Source organism: Tachysurus vachellii, chromosome 22 (assembly GCF_030014155.1).
Source record: "Tachysurus vachellii isolate PV-2020 chromosome 22, HZAU_Pvac_v1, whole genome shotgun sequence".
In the NCBI taxonomy this organism is placed as follows: Eukaryota; Metazoa; Chordata; class Actinopteri; order Siluriformes; family Bagridae; genus Tachysurus; species Tachysurus vachellii.
In genome coordinates this window covers 18,175,878-18,195,210 of record NC_083481.1, presented here as the reverse complement: position 1 = coordinate 18,195,210, position 19,333 = coordinate 18,175,878, and the positions used below count along the sequence as shown (strand labels likewise).

General features: G+C 42.4%; 1 protein-coding gene across 2 annotated transcripts; it reads right to left on the bottom strand.

Moving 5' to 3' along the window:
* Window positions 1-2,344: 2,344 nt before the first annotated feature.
* Window positions 2,345-18,657, bottom strand: LOC132837792 (inter-alpha-trypsin inhibitor heavy chain H3-like). 2 transcript variants are annotated; one of them, XM_060857660.1, is made up of 21 exons: window positions 18,498-18,657; window positions 17,803-17,966; window positions 15,953-16,057; window positions 15,603-15,765; window positions 14,614-14,730; window positions 14,354-14,482; window positions 14,073-14,189; window positions 10,473-10,641; window positions 10,059-10,169; window positions 9,656-9,837; window positions 9,382-9,561; window positions 9,080-9,207; window positions 8,752-9,002; window positions 6,644-6,733; window positions 6,424-6,441; window positions 5,710-5,748; window positions 5,495-5,593; window positions 5,073-5,241; window positions 4,334-4,482; window positions 4,052-4,127; window positions 2,345-3,961 (listed from the first exon to the last, which is right to left on the bottom strand). In XM_060857660.1, the coding sequence occupies exons 1-21, from the start codon at window positions 18,570-18,572 to the stop codon at window positions 3,847-3,849; spliced, it is 2,646 nt and encodes an 881-aa protein (XP_060713643.1). In that variant the 5' UTR covers window positions 18,573-18,657; the 3' UTR covers window positions 2,345-3,846. The 2 variants fall into 2 exon arrangements, with proteins under 2 accessions (XP_060713643.1, XP_060713644.1); XM_060857661.1 differs by lacking the exon at window positions 6,424-6,441.
* Between the last annotated feature and the right edge of the window lie 676 nt (window positions 18,658-19,333).

Sequence of the window (19,333 nt, the reverse complement as noted above, 5' to 3'; positions counted from 1 at the left end):
TGCTCTGTATTGATCTTCTACTGGGGGGCACGGTGGCTTAGTGGTTAGCACGTTCGCCTCACACCTCCAGGGTTGGGGGTTCGATTCCCGCCTCCGCCTTGTGTGTGTGGAGTTTGCATGTTCTCCCCGTGCCTCGGGGGTTTCCTCCGGGTACTCCGGTTTCCTCCCCCTGTCCAAAGACATGCATGGTAGGTTGATTGGCATCTCTGGAAAATTGTCCGTAGTGTGTGATTGTGTGAGTGAATGAGAGTGTGTGTGTGTGTGTGTGCCCTGTGATGGGTTGGCACTCCGTCCATGGTGTATCCTGCCTTGATGCCCGATGACGCCTGAGATAGGCACAGGCTCCCCGTGACCCGAGGTAGTTCGGATAAGCGGTAGAAAATGAATGAATGAATGATCTTCTACTCTTTCCTTTATTTGAAGTGACCACCAATAAGCAGGTGTTTATTGGGTACTGATATGTGACGTGACATACGGCTAAGTACGGTGACCCATACTCAGAATTTGTTCTCTGCATTTAACCCATCCAAAGTGAACACACACAGCAGTGAACACACACCGTGAACACACACCCAGAGCAGTGGGCAGCCATTTATGCTGCGTCACCCGGGGAGCGTTTGGGCGGGTTCGGTGCCTTTCTCAAGGGTACCTCAGTCGTGGTATTGCCGGCCCGAGACTCGAACCCACAACCTTAGGATTAGGAGTCAAACTCTCTAACCATTAGGCTACGACTCTCCATGATATATTGTCAGTACAGCGGTGTCAGTTGTACAGCAGTGATGCTGACATGGCTCATGTGTGGTGATGATTCCAGTGTATCTGGTACAGCAGGTGATATCACTGGCATCAACTGGCATATCTAGATAGAAACAGATACCAAAGATATTGAAGAGGACTGCTGAGAAATGTGTACGGAAAAAGAAGAACCGTACGTGTGTAGACTTATTTCACAATAACTAGTGTAGAGACAATCTTTATTACTCAGCTGACTTAAGAACACAGTTCGCTTAGTCAAATGAAAAAGACAATATTGACAGAGTACATATTTGTGTTTATTCTGAATTAGAACCGATCAGTATCATCATTGTACACTTTACTCTACAGCTAGATGTGACTGAGTACTGACATCTTTAGCCTATAGGCTATATAATGTTTACAGTTCAACACAGTGGAGTTTATGCTTAACTTAGAATCACAAAACCAACACTGTAAGCCAAACATAACGTGTGTCCTGGGCTTATGTTTCATGTACGACTTATGGATGTGGAGATCGCTTTAAGATGATACACAACTGTAGAAAAGGTTTTCTAATTGTATCTTGAGTTAAACATCTAAAGTACAAACTGGAACCGTAACGCAATCTTTCTGTACGAGTTCCCATAAAGACAATTTTCAGTATAATCAATAACTCCTGAGCTAAACGCTGTTACTACACAAAACACGGTTGTAGCTGCGTCTCTACATTACTACGATAGAAAAGAGGTGTTATTTGTGTAGTAACAGCGTTTAGCTCAGGAGTTATTGACTCGGGAAACTCCAATCTGTGAATATGTGACCAACTTCCTGCTCCTTCAGTTCTCTCCAGCGCTGGAAAGCTGATCCTATATTAACACGTCCTACTTCTTACCTTATCGTAAGACTTTCTTCACTTACTTTCTTTGTTTTTATCCTCCATGTCAATGTTAAAGCCGCTTTCTGCTGATGTCACACATGCGCACTGAACACTCTCTTTCTGCTCATTGCCTATACGTTTGTTTTGATTTTTGTTTTGTTTGGCGGCCCGACTCAGTTTTCTGAAACATTTCTCAAACATCGGAGACCCCATCTTTAATCGAGCTGTTAAAAACAACTTGTGAAGAAACTTAGTGATTTTTTTATTATGAAATCTTGGTACAGGATTTTTTTGCACATCTTTATGTATGATTAAAAAAGATGAAATCTCGATCCTTAAATGACTTTTCGGAAAGGCTTTTCTGTAAAGTAGCTTAAATTTCCACTGTTTATCTTGTCATTGTAAGATAAAAGTGTCTTCGGTCTATTATACGGTATATTTATGGACAGTCATTATGGTTTGTGACATAAAGTAAGGCAGTACATTACACTCTGTTTATTGTACATCCCTGGTGGAGGTTGTTTCTGTTCTGCTTATGAAATGGTAAGGATGTGGCACTTGTAGACTCGGGTAGCATAGTTTAGAAACACTGTTTACCCAGAGGATAACATCTGCTGCCTCACATTCAAGTAAGTACCTTGCCTTCGTTGAACCCGTAGTGTATTTACTGTGCTGATAAGTGACTTGACGTAGGCACACACAGTAAGCATAAATGTTATCAGATTATTTTCACACACACACACACACTTTCTCAGGCCTTAATTAAGCTTTACAGCTCTCTCAGCCTTATCAGAGCTGCCTGTAACATTTGCTTGTATTTAATAAAGGCCCAGCTAGATTAGAAGGGCATCTTTACACTCCGGTTTACTGACCCAGACTAATATATTATCATAAATTAAATTTAATTCAACAATAGCATATGGTACAAAAGAAAAGTCCGGCTACGTTTACTGTAAACTATATGGACTGTAAATATGTCGTCTCTGTAGTTAAGTTTAGGTTTCACATGTAACCAGTAATTTACTTTATCTGTTATTTCTAAATGTTTGATATTACTAGATTTGCTCCAGCTGTGTTGGTAATATGTTAACGCTCAGGTTCTTACTGTTTAAAACCTTCAGTTACTGCTAAAAATGTCACTGAACTAGGAAAGGGTCTTTTTAAGGGTTCATTGGATAAATAAGATTTCTTAGTTTCCCAAATTCTTTTATATGGAACTCTTTCTGAGAGGGAAGCACCGTGCTGTAATCCGGTGTGTTGCACGGTACTGTGTTTTGGTTGCTTGGAAATCTGATTATGAGTCGAACGACAAGGCTACAAAATACGTCACTAATAACGTACGATGTAGTTAACTATTTATGTGCATTAATAAAGACTAAGCGGTTGTGTTTTTGCAGTAAGATATTATTTGAACCCTGATATTGATGTCATTTTCTCTTGACATATTGAGCACTTCACACTGCAGGGGAGTTCTATAACAATGTTAACGCAATTGTCTCAGCAGTGTTTTCACATAGAAAATGTGTCCACCTGTCTTCTGTGCACTCTAGTCCATCTAATCAAATTATTATTCCACCTGTTAACAAGAGAAAATTCTGGTCTGATTTGCCCAATGCATGGTGTAAATAATAAGATATCGTTGTCACATTATTTAACGCTTTGTTTTTCTTCTAAAGAACAAATAACTTTGACCGGATTTGCACAACCTTGTATAACAGGCAAGGCAGCATGCTGTACACCAGCCAACGTCACAAACACAGGAATGTAGATATAACCAGTCTGACTACATCCATGTGCCTGTGTCTGGCTTATAGGATACCATTGTTTAGATTTTATTTAACATATAACAACACCGTAATCATTTGTTTATGTGCATTGCAAGTTAGACGGCTGCTTCATTTAATTTGGTTTCAGTCAGAATCCGTATTCCTGTTTCATTGACACTCATTTGATAGATGTACACAACATAAAAATCCTGCCTATGGTCCTTCTTCAAAACATTCAGCCGGTTCCCGTCATCTGGTTAGCTCTCCCGAGCAGACCTGCTCTCTTCCTCATACCACAAGCTCATATTTCCTTAAAATAATTTGCCATACATTGTTTTGTACCACCAGCTCCAGATTAGTTACGACTTTATACTTTTATTAACACACGCCGTCTTTAAAGGTCTGATTTCTGTAGTGTCTCGTTTACACGGTTAGAAATCAGTGTATCATTACATCTACCATGGAGTTCTACAGCTGTGAGACAGTGAAGTCAGACAGCTCCCCCTGCAGGGCAGAGTGGAATGGTACAAGCCAACATTCCACACTAGGGGCAGCAGGAATTCTGTAGTCCGTAGCCGAGCTCCTGGAACGAGACACGTTAATGAAGTTTAGCTTCAGAACAGCAATAAGATAGTAGTTTAAATGAAGGCTTGCATTCATTGCATGTACTTACAAGTGTGCCACCACCTCCTGATCCATGATAGTAATCGTGGACCCTGGTATCTCTATATACTGAAGATCAGTTTTTCCTTGATTATTAAAGATAAATAATTAATGCAGTTAGTACAGGAGGAGCATGTCTGATGTTATTTGCGGTCTAGTGACGCTGTTCTGTTCAACAACAAATTTGCACTATTTGTACCGTTCTCTTTCCTTCTACAATATTCTACTACTGTGTTTGTTCGATCGAACCTTGGCAGTGCCCCATTCTTTAGAAGTGCTTCAGTGTTCTTACCCAGAATGCCTTGTGTCTTAGCGTTTCTCGGTTGTTGACGGACAGAAGGCCACAGAAGCAGCTCCTTGTCTTTCTTGTGGAGGAGAAAAACCACACGCACGGATCCCATGGTGACATCTAATTCGTTGTCCCTCAGAAATATCGACACGCTGTGGAGGCAAATTCACTCTGTTGGATTTCCACGTACATATACTGTTTTTTGTACATTTACATTCACAGCATTTAGCAGACGCCCCTTATATCCAGAGTGACTTACATTTTATCTCATTTTTATTCAACTGAGCAATTGAGGGTTAAGGGCCTTGCTCAGGGGCCCAGCAGTGGCAGCTTGGTGGACGCAGGAATCGAACTCACAACCTTCCGATTGGTAGCCCGACACCTTAACCACTAGGCTACCACATTTTTGTCCCATGCGACGTTCACGCCCGGTACACACTGAGGTTTCTTTACTGTCACTAATAATAATTCTGAAATATCTTTACACTCTAATGTCTTCTGACCTGCCCAGTGTATTTATTGTATAACCTTATACACTGCTTTTTTTTGTGTCCATCTTAGTGCTGTTTTTAGTTTTCCTGGTTGAGACCTCTGTCAGTTTCACTTACTGTCCCTGTGACATCATCAACTCAAAACTTTTGGCGCCCTACATACATATTTATATATTACACGTTTTCCCCACAGCTACAACACTCTCTAATCAAAACACCTTTGGCTTTTAACACCGCAGTAGAATCTTTACCTGTCTGACTCGAGTCTGTCAGCTGACGGTTGCCCCCAACGAAGCGTCACAGAGGTCTCTCCGTCAGAATAGACACTTTCAGTAGGGCTCACGAGAAGCTTTGCTGTTTTGTAATGTATAGCAATCAGCTGGAAACCTTTCTCTGAGAGTTCACCATTCATAGAGAAATCTGGAGAGAAGATTTGCACAACGCTATAGCAGTTACCAGGTTTAATAAGAGTTTGCTGTTCATTCCTAGTAATTGTTCACAGGCTCAAAATACTTTTTTAAAGTCTGTCCAAAAATTAAAATGATTAAATAGAAGACTTCTGTATCATTTGGACAATTCAAAATATCACATACAAATAGGATCAACAATAAACAGTTCAATTAGGATTTCAATATGTATAAAAACAAGCGTATAGAATAATGTCATTCTTTACCTGATGAGGTGTAAGTAAGGAGGCTGAGTTTATGACCTACAGGTGCGTTGTAACAGATCGGTTTTGGCTGTGCAGAGATCAGGAACCTGAGATCACTCGCTGTGAGAGAGACGAGATTAGAGAATAGCGATGATGTGCTGCATACTGAGTAGGAAACGTTCTAGATGTAGACTTGTCTGAATGGCTGTAACTCTGAAACCACATACTGTACGTACCTGACTGAAGTGTAACTCGTCTTGCTGGAGCTTCAGAGTCTTTTTATTTTTTAAGGAAAGAGGTGTAGTTATTGAGGTATAAATGACAACATAATTTTAAGACGTAGAGTTAAATTGATTTAATGTTGACGTAGTGAACAGATGAGTGTTTACACTCTTTATATACCCTGATAAACTGGGTATATAAAGTATAACTTAACTTTTGAGATCTCTCATGGGGCTGATACGGAATGACCCTGCTTTTGTTTGTTGGTGCTTTAATACCGAAACTCTCTTAAAATTGTATGTCATGATAAACAATGCATAACACTGAACACTCTCTCTGCTGCATATTGACAAGACACGCCCCTTTCTGCTCATTGGCTGCACGTTTGTTTTGTTTGTCGGCCCGACTCAGTTTCACAAACAACGTACACCATACCTTTAAAGGGCATTTAAATTGTACTGCAACACACTTTTCTAACGGAGTCAAAAGCTGTTTTGTTCATAATATATATATATATATATATATATATATATATATATATATATATATATATATATATACATATATATGTGTATATATATGTATATATATATATATATATATATATATATATATATATATATATATATATATATATATATATATTTTTTTTTTTTTTTTGAAGGAGATTAAAATATAACATAACCTCAGTTTGTAAGACAGATTGGAAGAGAAAACTCTCACCATACCTGCAGATGAAACATGTCCTTGAGGAATATAAGTGAGAAATATTTAATGAGTAATAAGTCTATATTGATTCAGTGTGAAGTACTAAGAAATGTTCAAATAAAATAGTATATGTGTATATATATATATATATATATATATATATATATATATATATATATATATATATATATATATATATATATATAATGTGTGTGTGTGTGTGTGTGTAAAATGTCATACCTGATATCGTTATTGAACGTAGACGATCGTCTTTTTTAGTCATCATAAGCGTGTGTGTTAAATCGTGAATGGACATTTTCTTTCTTCTATCTTTTAAATACATAAAACAGAAAACAAGCAACAATATAATGCTTTGCTGTTGTATTGTGAATATTATACACATCAAGTACAGTTGATGGTTTCTTTGTACAGGAATTCTGCCCACCATCAACATGGACACACAACACGGAGAAGTTAACAGTGAGTGAATTCTAAAACGCAGTGTTTAATGCACGTGTGTGTGTGTGTGTTGTAGAAAAACCAATCTGTCCAGTGCATTGTAAAAGAAACCTGTTTTCACCTTGATGCGATTAAGTAATTCAACACCTTTTAGAACTGGTTTTATCTATTGGGCTAAAGTAGGACATGCATAAAGCTGTCTGAGACCATAGTTGAGTGAAGTGAGGAAAGTTTATCCTCCGTTTACAAACGGATGAATTTCACTGCATTAGAAAACCTGTCACATCCAAATGGAATTTAGTTTCAAGCAAAATACCACAAAGCAATAATTATAGTGAAACAATAGCTTCATAGATAGTAAAATAGTCTTCAGTTTCTTGCAGCAGTTCCCCAGCAGAGTAACTACATGCTTTAATTCATTACATTAACGATGGATAATAATTCAGGCCTTTATGGATATACAGTGGGGCAAAAAAGTATTTATTCAGCCACCGACTGTGCAGGTTCTCCCGCTTAAAAAGATGAGAGAGGCCTGTAATTTTCATCATAGGTACACTTCAACTATGAGAGACAGAACGGGGGAAAGAATCCACAATTGAACAACAAAAAGAAATCACATTGTAGGATTTTTAATGAATTAATTGGTAAATTCCTCTGTAAAATAAGTATTTGGTCACCTACAAAAAAGCAAGATTTATGGCTCTCACAGACCTGTAACTTCTTCTTTAAGAGCCTCCTCTGTCCTCCACTCATTACCTGTATTAGACACCTCGTTATCAGTATAAAACCTCAAACAGTCAGACTCCAAACTCCACTATGGCAGAGACCAAAGAGCTGTCAAAGGACACCAGAAACTAAAACCACGTTCACACTGCAAGTCTTAATGCTCAATTCGGATATTTTGCTCAGATCTGATTTTTTTGTTTGGCTGTTCACATTACCTTTTAAAATGTGGCCTACATCAGATACCAGTGTGAACTGTTTGCTGTTTCAAACTGACCCGCATGCGCAAACGAACAATAACAATGATGTCACACGCAGCACACCGTTGCGCTAAAGTTGGCGAGGTTATGGAGGAAGTAAGCTTTTTTTCGCTTTTCTTTCTAAATGTTTGTGTAACTGCAATAGGGCCCCTGAGCAAGGCCCTTAACCCTCAATTGCTCAGGTGTATAAACTGAGATAAGACAATGTAAGTCACTCTGGATAAGAGTGTCTGCTAAATGCTGTAAATGTAAATGTAAAATGTAAATGTAAAAGTCGCATCAAATCTACCTTGGTTGTTCACACTGCGGCCACATTGGAAAAAATCAGATTTGGGACTGATTCAGGACCACATATGGAAGTGGTCTGAATCTGATTTGAAAAAATCAGATCTGGGCTAGATTTAAGTGTTTATACTACTCCTGAAAAAGTCTGACCTGGTCACTTGACCCCAGAAAAATCAGTTTTGGGCCACTTTTACCTGCAGTGTGAACGGGGCCTAAATTGTAGACCTGCACCAGGCTGGGAAGACTGAATCTGCAATAGGGATGCAGTTTGGTGTGAAGAAATCAACTGTGGGAGCAATTAAAGAAAATAGAAGACATACAAGACCACTGATAATCTCCCTTGATCTGGGGCTCCACACAAGATCTCACCTCGTGGGGTAAAAATGATCACAAGAACGGTGAGCAACAATCCCAGAACCACACGGGGGGATCTTATTTATTCATTATCTGTTATGTTTTAGCTTAAAAATGGATTTTTTTGAGAAATGTTTTGCTGTAGTACAGAAGTGTCTGTGGTACTTATTTGGTTTGACATGTTTTCTAATGCAGTTAAATTTATACACGTGAAAGTTTGGCTTTAGTGTAAAAATGACTATTTATTAAAACAAACTTTTTCCTAACCTGTTTGCAGTTGTGGTAAATGTGCCGTATTAGTGTAGTGTGGACTCTTTAGGAGTGACCCTGTGAGTCTTCTGGAGCTCTGACGTTTGGGTGTCTCTGCACCTTCCTTTGGTTTGTGGGCGACTTGCGTCTCCTCTTCCTGTGGCTTAGTGACCACCATGGAGGTGAGCGGAGTCACAAATTCATATTTCAGAGAAAGGTCCAGAGCTTTTTTCTTGGCTGCTTCTTTCTCCTGTCCTGTGAGGGCCACTCTAACACACACAAAAGCACTCGGTAAATCCACCATGTTATTTCTTTATGTAAAGCTGTAGACAGGGTGAACACTCACTCTTTCTCCAGGAGCTGTTTCACTGTAAGATGAGCCCACAGTCTCTGGATGAAGTTTTCATGTTGCGGTAAAACATCAATGAGGTCTTTTGTCGACGTGAAGTCCTGGTACGTTACATTTGTGTTTTTCTGAAAATCACAGGAAAGAACAGGAAACACTTTCATTTGCAGTGCAGCTCAACACTAGTAGGGGAAGGCTTAAAGCGTTGGACTATGATTTCCAAATGACAAATAAGAAACCGATTGAGAGGGAAGTGGAATTGAAGAGCAGATCTGTAGTCATGGTAGCAGTGATGATCTTACTGAGATTGCGATGACTTCGGTTTTTAAAGTTTCCAGGCTGTTGTCTGTGATTTGTCCAGCCACCACGATCTCTGAGCCGTTATAATACTGCCTGAAGCTGGTCTGGGTGAGATTTGCAGCTCCGGGGTATTTCAGTTGGACATCAGTTAAGAGCGGCGTGGCCACTTCCTCATAGAAACCCTGAGCATGAAGGTGTGAAAAAGATTTTAATCTTTGCCGAATGACTAGTGTGTAATGGGATCTTTCTGAAAATAACTAACATGCCGTATCCCACCTGCAGCTGGAGGTCAGCATCCGAGTCCTCGTAGATCCTGCGTGCGACTCCGTCATTTTCCTGCGCCATTTTCTCCAAGAAGTCAAAGTTCACGTCAAATCCAAACCCCAGACAGTAAAGTGGAAATTTACCATCAATGGCCTTTTTGACATTGGCCTGAATTCTTTCTGTGTTTGTTTCACCTGCGGGACACAGAGCTGTTAGAACTGACTGACTGCACAAAGTCTAAATACTAAAATACGGCACAGTAATTTTTTAACTCAATAGAAGAATCGTTGTATTGACTGCAGAATAATTCTATTTTAAATATTTTACTTGTATTTAGTTTATAAGAAATGCAGTTGAGATATAGATACTGTTTGTGCTAGTGTGTGTGTGCGTGTGTGTGTGTGTGTGTGTGTGCCTGAAGTGGGGTCTCCGTCAGTCAGCAGGATGACGATTGAGGCAGAACCCTGTCGCGGGTGGCTTTTTATCATTTCCACCCCATTTAGCACGACTTGGTTGATGTTTGTGCCTGAGGGAGAAGTGAAAATATTAAATGATTAATTTAACGTAAGTAATTAATTGAGTCTCTTATGACTTGAGCACAATAAAGAATTACAATCGTATTTCAAACCTGAGCGTACTACAAACATTTTTTTACTCTAAACTAATTTAACTTCAATCGTACCATATTTTGTGTGTAAAAGTAATACGAATGAACAGAGATGAAGTCCTTTAGCAGCTTGATGATTTAATTATTCCCAATAATGTTAATATGGTATAATCGACCTTCACCTTTTAGAGAAACCAAGAGTTTGTTTGTAGATTTTTTTACCTCCCCGAGCTTGAATTGCCTTCACAAAGGACTTTGCCTTCTCCAGATTTTCTTCTTTAGCTTGGAGGAGTTCAGGGTTCCAGACATGTACAATACTGTCAAAGGTGATCAGGCCGAAGTAGTCGTCTTCAGCCAGATCTCCCAAAATCTTCAGCATCGCCAGACGAGTCTAACTTAAAAAAGGTAGAAATAAAAAACAGACCAAGTCCTTTAGGACTACTGAGCTATTGCAGCTACTGAGTCAACACACTGTAGCGTTTCTTCACTAACCGATTAGTTCAGCACTCTACGTGTTCACTGAAACGGCAGCTAGAGCAGGAACTGTGGGTTCCTGTGCTCTAGGGGTGCTGTATCATAGCTGCCCCTGCACTCTGACCCTAACCTCCTCAGTTGGGGTATGTGAAGAAAAGAATTCCACTGTGCTGTAATGTATATGTGGCGATAATAAAGGCTTCTATTCTATTCTATTCTATTCTATCCATCCATCCATTTTCTACCGCTTATCCGGGACCGGGTCGCGGGGGCAGCAGACTAAGCAGGGATGCCCAGACTTCCCTCTCCCCAGACACTTCCTCCAGCTCTTCTGGGGGAATACCGAGGCGTTCCCAGGCCATCCGAGAAACATGGTCCCTCCACCGTGTCCTAGGTCTTCCCCGGGGACTCCTCCCGATTGGACATGCCCAGAACACCTCCCCAGGGAGGCGTCCAGGAGGCATCCGGAACAGATGCCCGAGCCACCTCAGCTGACTCCTTTCGATGTGGAGGGGCAGCGGCTCTACTCTGAACTCCTCCCGAGAGACCGAGCTCCTCACTCTATCTCTAAGGGAGAGCCCAGCCACCCTGCGGAGGAAACTCATTTCGGCTGCCTGTATCAGGGATCTTGTCCTTTCGGTCATGACCCAAAGCTCATGATCATAGGTGAGGGTAGGAACGTAGATCGACTGGTAAATAGAGAGCTCCGCCTTATGGCTCAGCTCTTTCTTCACCACAACAGACCAGTATATCGACTGCATCACTGCAGAAGATACACCGATCCGCCTGTCGATCTCCCGCTCCATCCTTCCCTCACTCGTGAACAAGACCCCAAGATACTTAAACTCCTCCACTTGAGACAGGAGCTCTCCACCAACCTGAAGGGGACAAGCCACCCTTTTCCGGCTGAGAACCATGGCCTCGGACTTGGAGGTGCTGATTCTCATCCCCGCTGCTTCACACTCGGCTGCAAACCGTCCCAGTGCACGCTGGAGGTCCTGATTTGAGGAGGCCAACAAGACAACATCATCTGCAAAAAGCAGAGACAAAATCCTGTGGTCCCCAAACCGGACTCCCTCTGGCCCCCGACTGCGCCTAGAAATCCTGTCCATATAAATAATGAACAGGACAGTGACAAAGGGCAGTCCTGCATCCGAGGTTCGACTATCGGCCGAATTCTTCTCTCCAGTACCCTGGCATAGACTTTTCCGGGGAGGCTGAGGAGTGTGATCCCCCTGTAGTTGGAACACACCCTCCGGTCCCCCATCTTAAACAGATGGACCACCACCCAGTCTGCCAGTCCAGAGGCACTGTCCCCAACCACCACGCGATGTTGCAGAAGTGTGTCAACCAAGACAGCCCCACAACATCCAGAGACTTGAGGTACTCAGGGCGGATCTCATCCACCCCGGTGCCTTGCCACTGAGGAGCTTCTCAACTACCTCAGTGACCTCAGCTTGGGGGATCGAAGAGTCCACAACTGAGCCCTCGGCCTCTGCTTCCTCAGTGGAAGACATGCTGTGGGGTTGAGGAGAAACTCGAAGTACTCCTTCCACCGTCTGAGAATGTCCCCAGTCGAAGTCAGCAGACTCCCACTTCCACTGTAAACAGTGTGAGCAGGGCACTGCTGCCCCCTCCTGAGGCGTTGGACGGTTTGCGAGAATTCCTTCGAGGCCGACCGATAGTCCTTCTCCATGGCCTCAGCGAACTCCTCCCAGACCCGAGTTTTTGTCTCTACAACCACCCGGGCTGAAGCTTGCTTGGCCCTCCGGTACCTATCAGCTGCCTCCGGAGTCCCCCGAGCTAACCAGGCTCGATAGGACTCCTTCTTCAGCTTGACGGCATCCCTTACATCCGGGGTCCACCACCGGGTTCGGGGATTGCCACCACGACCGGCACCGGAGACCTTATGGCCACAGCTCCGAGCAGCTGCGTCGACAATGGAAGTGGAAAACATGGTCCACTCGGACTCAATGTCTCCAACCTCCCTCGGGATCTGGTTGAAGCTCTGCTGGAGGTGGGAGTTGAAGATCTCTCTGACACAGTACGTTTGGGTCTGCCAAGTCTGTCCAACTTCCTCCCCTGCCATCGGATCCAACTCATCACCAGGTGGTGATCAGTTGACAGCTCCGCCCCCTCTCTTTACCCGAGTGTCCAAGACATACGGCCGGAGGTCAGATGAAACAACCGCAAAAAAGATCATCGACCTCCGACCTAGGGTGTCCTGGTGCCACGTGCACTGATGGACACCCTTATGCTTGAACATGGTGTTTGTTATGGACAAACTGTGACTAGCACAGAAGTCCAATACCAGAACACCACTTGGGTTCAGGTCAGGGGGGGTTTGCGTTCCTCCCAATCACGCCCCTCCAGGTGTCACTGTTGCTGCCCACGTGAGCGTTGAAGTCCCCCAGTAGAACGACAGAGTCCCCTGTCGGAGAACTTTCCAGCACCCCTCCAAGAGACTCCAAGAAGGTCGGGTACTGTACACTGCCATTTGGCCCGTAAACGCAAATAACAGTAAGAGACCTATCCCCAACCCGAAGGCGCAGGAAAATGACCTTCTCGTTCCCCGGGGTGAACTCCAACACATGGCGGCTGAGCTGGGGGGCTATGAGCAAGCCCACACCAGCCCGCTGCCTCTCACCACGGGCAACTCCAGAGTAATAAAGAGTCCAGCCTCTCTCGAGAAGTTGGGTTCCAGAGCCCAAGCTGTGCGTGGAGGTGAGCCCAACTATCTCTAGTCGGTATCTCTCAATCTCAGGCTCCTTCCCTCCCAGCATGGTGACATTCCATGTCCCTAGAGCCAGATTTCGTGTCCGGGGATTGGGTCGCCGAGGCCCCCGCCTTCGACTGCCACCCGATCCACAATGCACTGGCCCCTTACGGTTCCTCCTGCAGGTGGTGGGCCCACTGGAGATCGGCCCCACTTCGCTCCTTCGGGCTGAGCCCGGCCGGGCCCTGTGGGGTAAGACCCAGACACAAGGCACTCGCATGCGAGCCCCAACCCCGGCCTGGCTCCAGGGTGGGGCCCCGGTTGTGCCATACCGGGCGACTTCATGGACCTTGTTGTTGAATTTCTCATAAGGGGTGCTTGAACCGCTCTTTGTCTGGCCTGTCACCCAGGACCTGTTTGCCTTGGGAGACCCTACCAGGGGCAGAAAGCCCCAGACAACATAGCTCATAGGATCATTCAGGCACGTAAATCCCTCCGCCACAATAAGGTGGCGGTTCAAGGAGGGGTCTATTATATTCTATTTTATTCTATTCTATTCTATTCTATTCTATTCTATTCTATTAATTATATATTAATTTATTAATTTATCTCCTTAAAATGTTATCGTCTACCTGATGAATTTTCGTGCCGCGCATGGAGCCGCTTTGGTCGATGAGAAACACCACATTTTTGGGGATTTTCTGAACATCTGTAGGTGCAAAGTAATGGACGAAATAGCTGTTCAGTGCCTAGAAACGGGCAAAGACAAAGTCATTTAGAGAAAGGAACACGTTACCAACTCAGTGCTTTACATTTATATTCACATCACAGTCACAATGTGATGTCACAGGAAAGCATCATAATTTTAATTATTATAAAGGTTCTGATTAAGATTCTGTTTAAAGTTTTAAACCTGCAGTTCTCCGTTCTGATTAGGTCTCTTCACATCATACTCTATGAACAGGTCTCCATTTAGTCCATTTTCTCCACAGCCTTCACAGTTGGTCTGTTGCTCACGAGTGGGATAAAAGTTCACCCAAGCCTGCAGGTACACACACGGTGCAGGTTTATACTGTACATCAGACGTTCAGTCATGCATGACAAAGGTCCAGCTCATTTTTGTAGTACAGATTACATTTTCATTAAAGCATAACTTTAACCTTTACTTATCACCTCTTTGGTAGACGCAGACAGAGTAGTGATTACAGCACTGGACATCTCTTGTGTTTTCAGTCCTCCGTTTACCTCCAGGAAGGAAATCCCTGACCGCTCAGTAATGTAGACATCAACCTAGACGAGACACGATCGTACGATCCGATACAAACGTATGGTAGCTATTCAATCGTATGTTTATGTTTAGTCAGACGAAAAGAATATAAAAAGAATGGATCTAATTATCTAAAAAATGTATTGGATTAAAATGTGTTTAAATCACAATCTTATGTGTTTGTTATAGTCCTAGTTTCAGTCATTTTAAATCATTTATTTAAACAATGACCTGTTCTTTGCAAGAAGAACCTGTGACCTGCTTTGAACTATTAAAGGTGAGGTGCACAATGTTTGAAAAATGCTTCATAAAACCGAGTCGGGCCGGCAAACAAAACAAACGTGTAGCCAGTGAGCAGAAAGGGGCGTGTCTTGGCAATATGCGGCGAAGAGAGTGTTTAGTGCGCATGTGTGTCGTTAGCAGAAAACGATTGGAAACATTGACATGGCGGATACCTGCTGTTACCTCTGCCTCGGGTTCTAGGTGTTGAACGTCGTCTTCCACGTGAAACGGAGCTAAACCTTTCACGCTACAACACACAGTACTACAAAAACACATTAAAAATATCCCCTCAGTCAGCTGCCCCAGCAGGTTCCGCCATAATAGTTGCCTGGGTTGCGTATGTTTGTGTGGGGCGGAGCTATCAAAACAGGGGTGACACCCATTTGGGTTGGAGGCGTGTTTGTTTTGATGATTTCAAATGTCAACATTGGCTTTCAAACATCGTGCACCGCACCTTTAATCATTGCATTCAACACAAATATCGCCACGTAATATTTTATTTAAATCTCAGTATTCAGTCACATGTAGTAAATATAAACTGCCATACGACATGATCATAATCTCAGTCTGAAACATGTTGTAGATGTTCTCTGGTCCTTAGGACTTAAATCACCTTGAAATCTGCCACAGGCTGCATCGGTTGGGCATTGATTTGTAACTTATATTTGCCAAGCCGTCGCTTTAGCAACTCTTCGTAGGTGAGATGAAAGGTCACCTTACTGAGAGCCGCCACCGTCACCGAGGTTTTAAACTCCTCCAGCGTCCGTCCTACCGAGCTGAAGCCCACAACGAGGATCGTCATTACCTGCGCTAGTTGTTTGCTACTGAGTTTTTATGCTAGTGCATTAGGATGGTTAGAAACATAATTTAATATTTAAACATAATGGTTGTACTTTAATTAATGTGAAATCTAAACCATGTGATCTAAGAGTTCTATAAGAATTATCCTTGTGTCTGTGGTACCTGACGATCCCGGCGCTTTCTCCTCGTGATACGGCTTGACTGTACTGCTGCTGCGCTGCTTCTTTTTGCTTTACAACTCCGTCATACATCTTTCCCTCGATGATCCTCATGAAGAGATGTTTAGACACATTTATTTATTGCATACAAGAAACATTAAGCACAATTAAGGATTCTATGTGCTAAGGAGCCGTGCGTCTTGAGTTTGTTTACTGCTCCTCACACCGCTTCACAGGAACACAAGTCAAACTCCCTGATATTTTGAGTTTAGTTCACCTGCTTTCTGTTATCACTGTGGTGTTAATCTCCAGCCGGTGTTCAGTGAAATCAGCATTATATCTGAACTGCTTGTTGGTTCTGTGCACCGTAGCGGATCAGAACATCTGGATAATGGTTTCTTCGTTCCTTTAGCGTGCATGTTGTACTTGTCTGCCTAAATATCCAGTGTGTGTTTCATTTTAACGTCTTCTGACACATTTCTCAGATATTTTATAGAAGTTTTTTCTCCACTTAAAAACCTGTTGGACCTAGGGCTGGGTGATATGGCCTACAATGAAAATCCCCGATTTTTTCACAAAAAATCGATTTACGATTTAAATAGATTTTTCCTGTATATTTATATATTATACACCTGAGACAGATTCCAAGGGACTGTCTGCAAAGTGCAAAACCCGAAAAGCGAATAGTATAATAACTTCACTTTAATACACTGTACTGTCACCAAATTCAGCGCACACACCACTGATGTCCTGATAGTTATACTATAACACATATTTGGGGGAAATGTCTTTTTGTATAATTTTTATGATTTTTCATCATAAAATGATAAAAAATGATAAAAATATGAATATGATATTATGATAAAAAACAGTACAGTGTATTACAGTGAAGTTATTGACTGTTTTTAAAGTATTCACTTTTTGGGTTTTGCATTTTGCAAACGGTCTTTTGGAATCTGTCTCTTAGGTGTTCGCACATAGAGACTTATGTATTTTGTCCACCACGTACGAAAGCTGATATTGAGGAAAATTGGGTTGTAGCTGCGTCTCTACATTACTACGATAAAAAAGAGGTGTTATTTGTGTAGTAACAGCGTTTAGCTCAGGAGTTATTGACTCGGGAAACTCGAACCTGTGAATATGTGGCCAACTTTACTTAAGTCACAATACACAACATGGAGTACTGTATAATGTTTGTTGATGCGTATAACAGGAATTCTCTGCATCCATGATCGCTTCCCAACGGCCTCCTCCTTATCATACTGGATTGTAAGACGGTAGGTTGTTTTTTGGCGGTGTGTTTGTGCTGCCGCGGTCTTTTTCATTTCGCAGGGCGTAACATCTCTCCCACTCGACAGCATGCCTCGGTTTAAGGTGCTGCAGTAAATTAGTCGTACTGCTACCTTTGCTAGCAACAGACTTTAAACACACTTTGCAGCGGGGTGTTGTGTGTTCTGTGTCTGACGACGCAAAACAGAACGAATTCCATATGACAGATGACACTGTGCCTATCTTGGGAACGAGTTCTTCCCTGCTCGCTGCCATGTTGTTTGTGTATCTCTACGGCAAACGCGCGGGGGGAGGGCTGAGCCCATTCGGAACTACGGGAGCCCAGAGGGGAGCGTCAGCGGATGTTAAAGAGAAAACCGATTTTCATTCAAACAAACCGATGTAAACTACACATTCGATTTAATCGATAAAATCGATTTATCGCCCAGATCTAGTTGGACCTGACTTCTTTTGATGCTTGTTCACTCTGAACCAAACATTTTTTATACCACTTCCTGTTCACACCTCTTTTTCACACCTGTGGAAATCAAACCTTCATGTCTGATTACGTTTGTGTTGACTTACATCCTGAATTTGGTGATGAAAGCATTTTTTGGTATCTTGACCTGGAAATGAACCTCTTTGGACTCATTGAGGCGGTTCGCCACACGGCTCGTGATGATCGTGACGGCGTAGCGGCTGTTTACCGTAGAATTAATGTGGAAGCTGTAGATGTCAACATCCCGGGACTGCATTTAGGTGAAAACAACAAGATTGAGACTTTTTTTTTCAACTTTTTGTTAAAAACCATTTCAAGTACAGATGAATGAAAATGACTTCTAGATTATTATCAAATTCTAACAATCGTTTATGTTCAGTTTTTTGTAGTCACACAAGTACTGTGTTGCTTTTTTTTGACTGTCATACGCACTCAGTTCCAGTAACCTCTCCTAAACATACAGAAGAACTCAGACAATAATAACCCTCAGTGTGTGAGTGGACCTTCACCCAACGTTTGCACCCAACGTACGCTTGTTTTATACATGTTTTTACACAAGCATTATAACAGATGTAATTAACGAAACCTTCACTTATTCGGACAAAAACACACTTTATGGCTTTAATGAAGGGTCATTTGAGAATTAAGATGATAGTGAAAATGACAGTTGTTATTGTTATTCGACATTATTTACAGGAGTTACTGTAGCTTAAAGATCTGCAGTGTGAAAGTAATTTAAGAAACTAGCAGGTGACCCACGGACCTTGGGCTCAGTTCTTACCTTCTTAACTGGCACTGAGGTGAAACAAAGAAGTAAAGATCCAATGAAAGTTAATATGATTGTGGCTCGTGCCATGACGACCCACACAGATGTCTACTCTCACAATTACACACACATTTAAACCATCTGGTTACTCGTTCTGCTGGTGGCTCCACACTATTTGTCCTTGTGCCCTAGGGGCAAAAAGCCACAATACTGTTTACTTAACACACGATTAATCTGTGCTGCTCTTCTGATTCCCAAAGATGAAAAACACTTTCAGAACTTTTATACTTTTGCTTCTTTATTGACTTTTTTTGACAACATGATGTCATTTTAACAGTCTGCAGAAAACATCATAACAAACTTGTAGTACAGTAAACGTCCTTGTGTTTGGGGAAGAACTGTTGTCACACACACACACAAATACACACACACAAACACATGCACACACACAAACACAAGCACACACAAACACACGCACACAAAGACAAACACACACAAACACACACAAACACACACACGCACACACAAACACACGCACACAGACAAAGACAAACACTCACACAAACACACACACAAACACGCGCACACACACGCAAACACACACATGCAAACACACACGCAAAAACTAACACACGCAAACACTAACACACAAACGCACACACACACAAACACATAAACACACACACATAAACACACGCGCACACACACACACACGCACACACAAACACAAACACACACACTCACACAAACACACACACACAAACACGCGCACACACACGCAAACACACACACGCAAACACACACGCAAAAACTAACACACGCAAACACTAACACACAAACACAAACACACA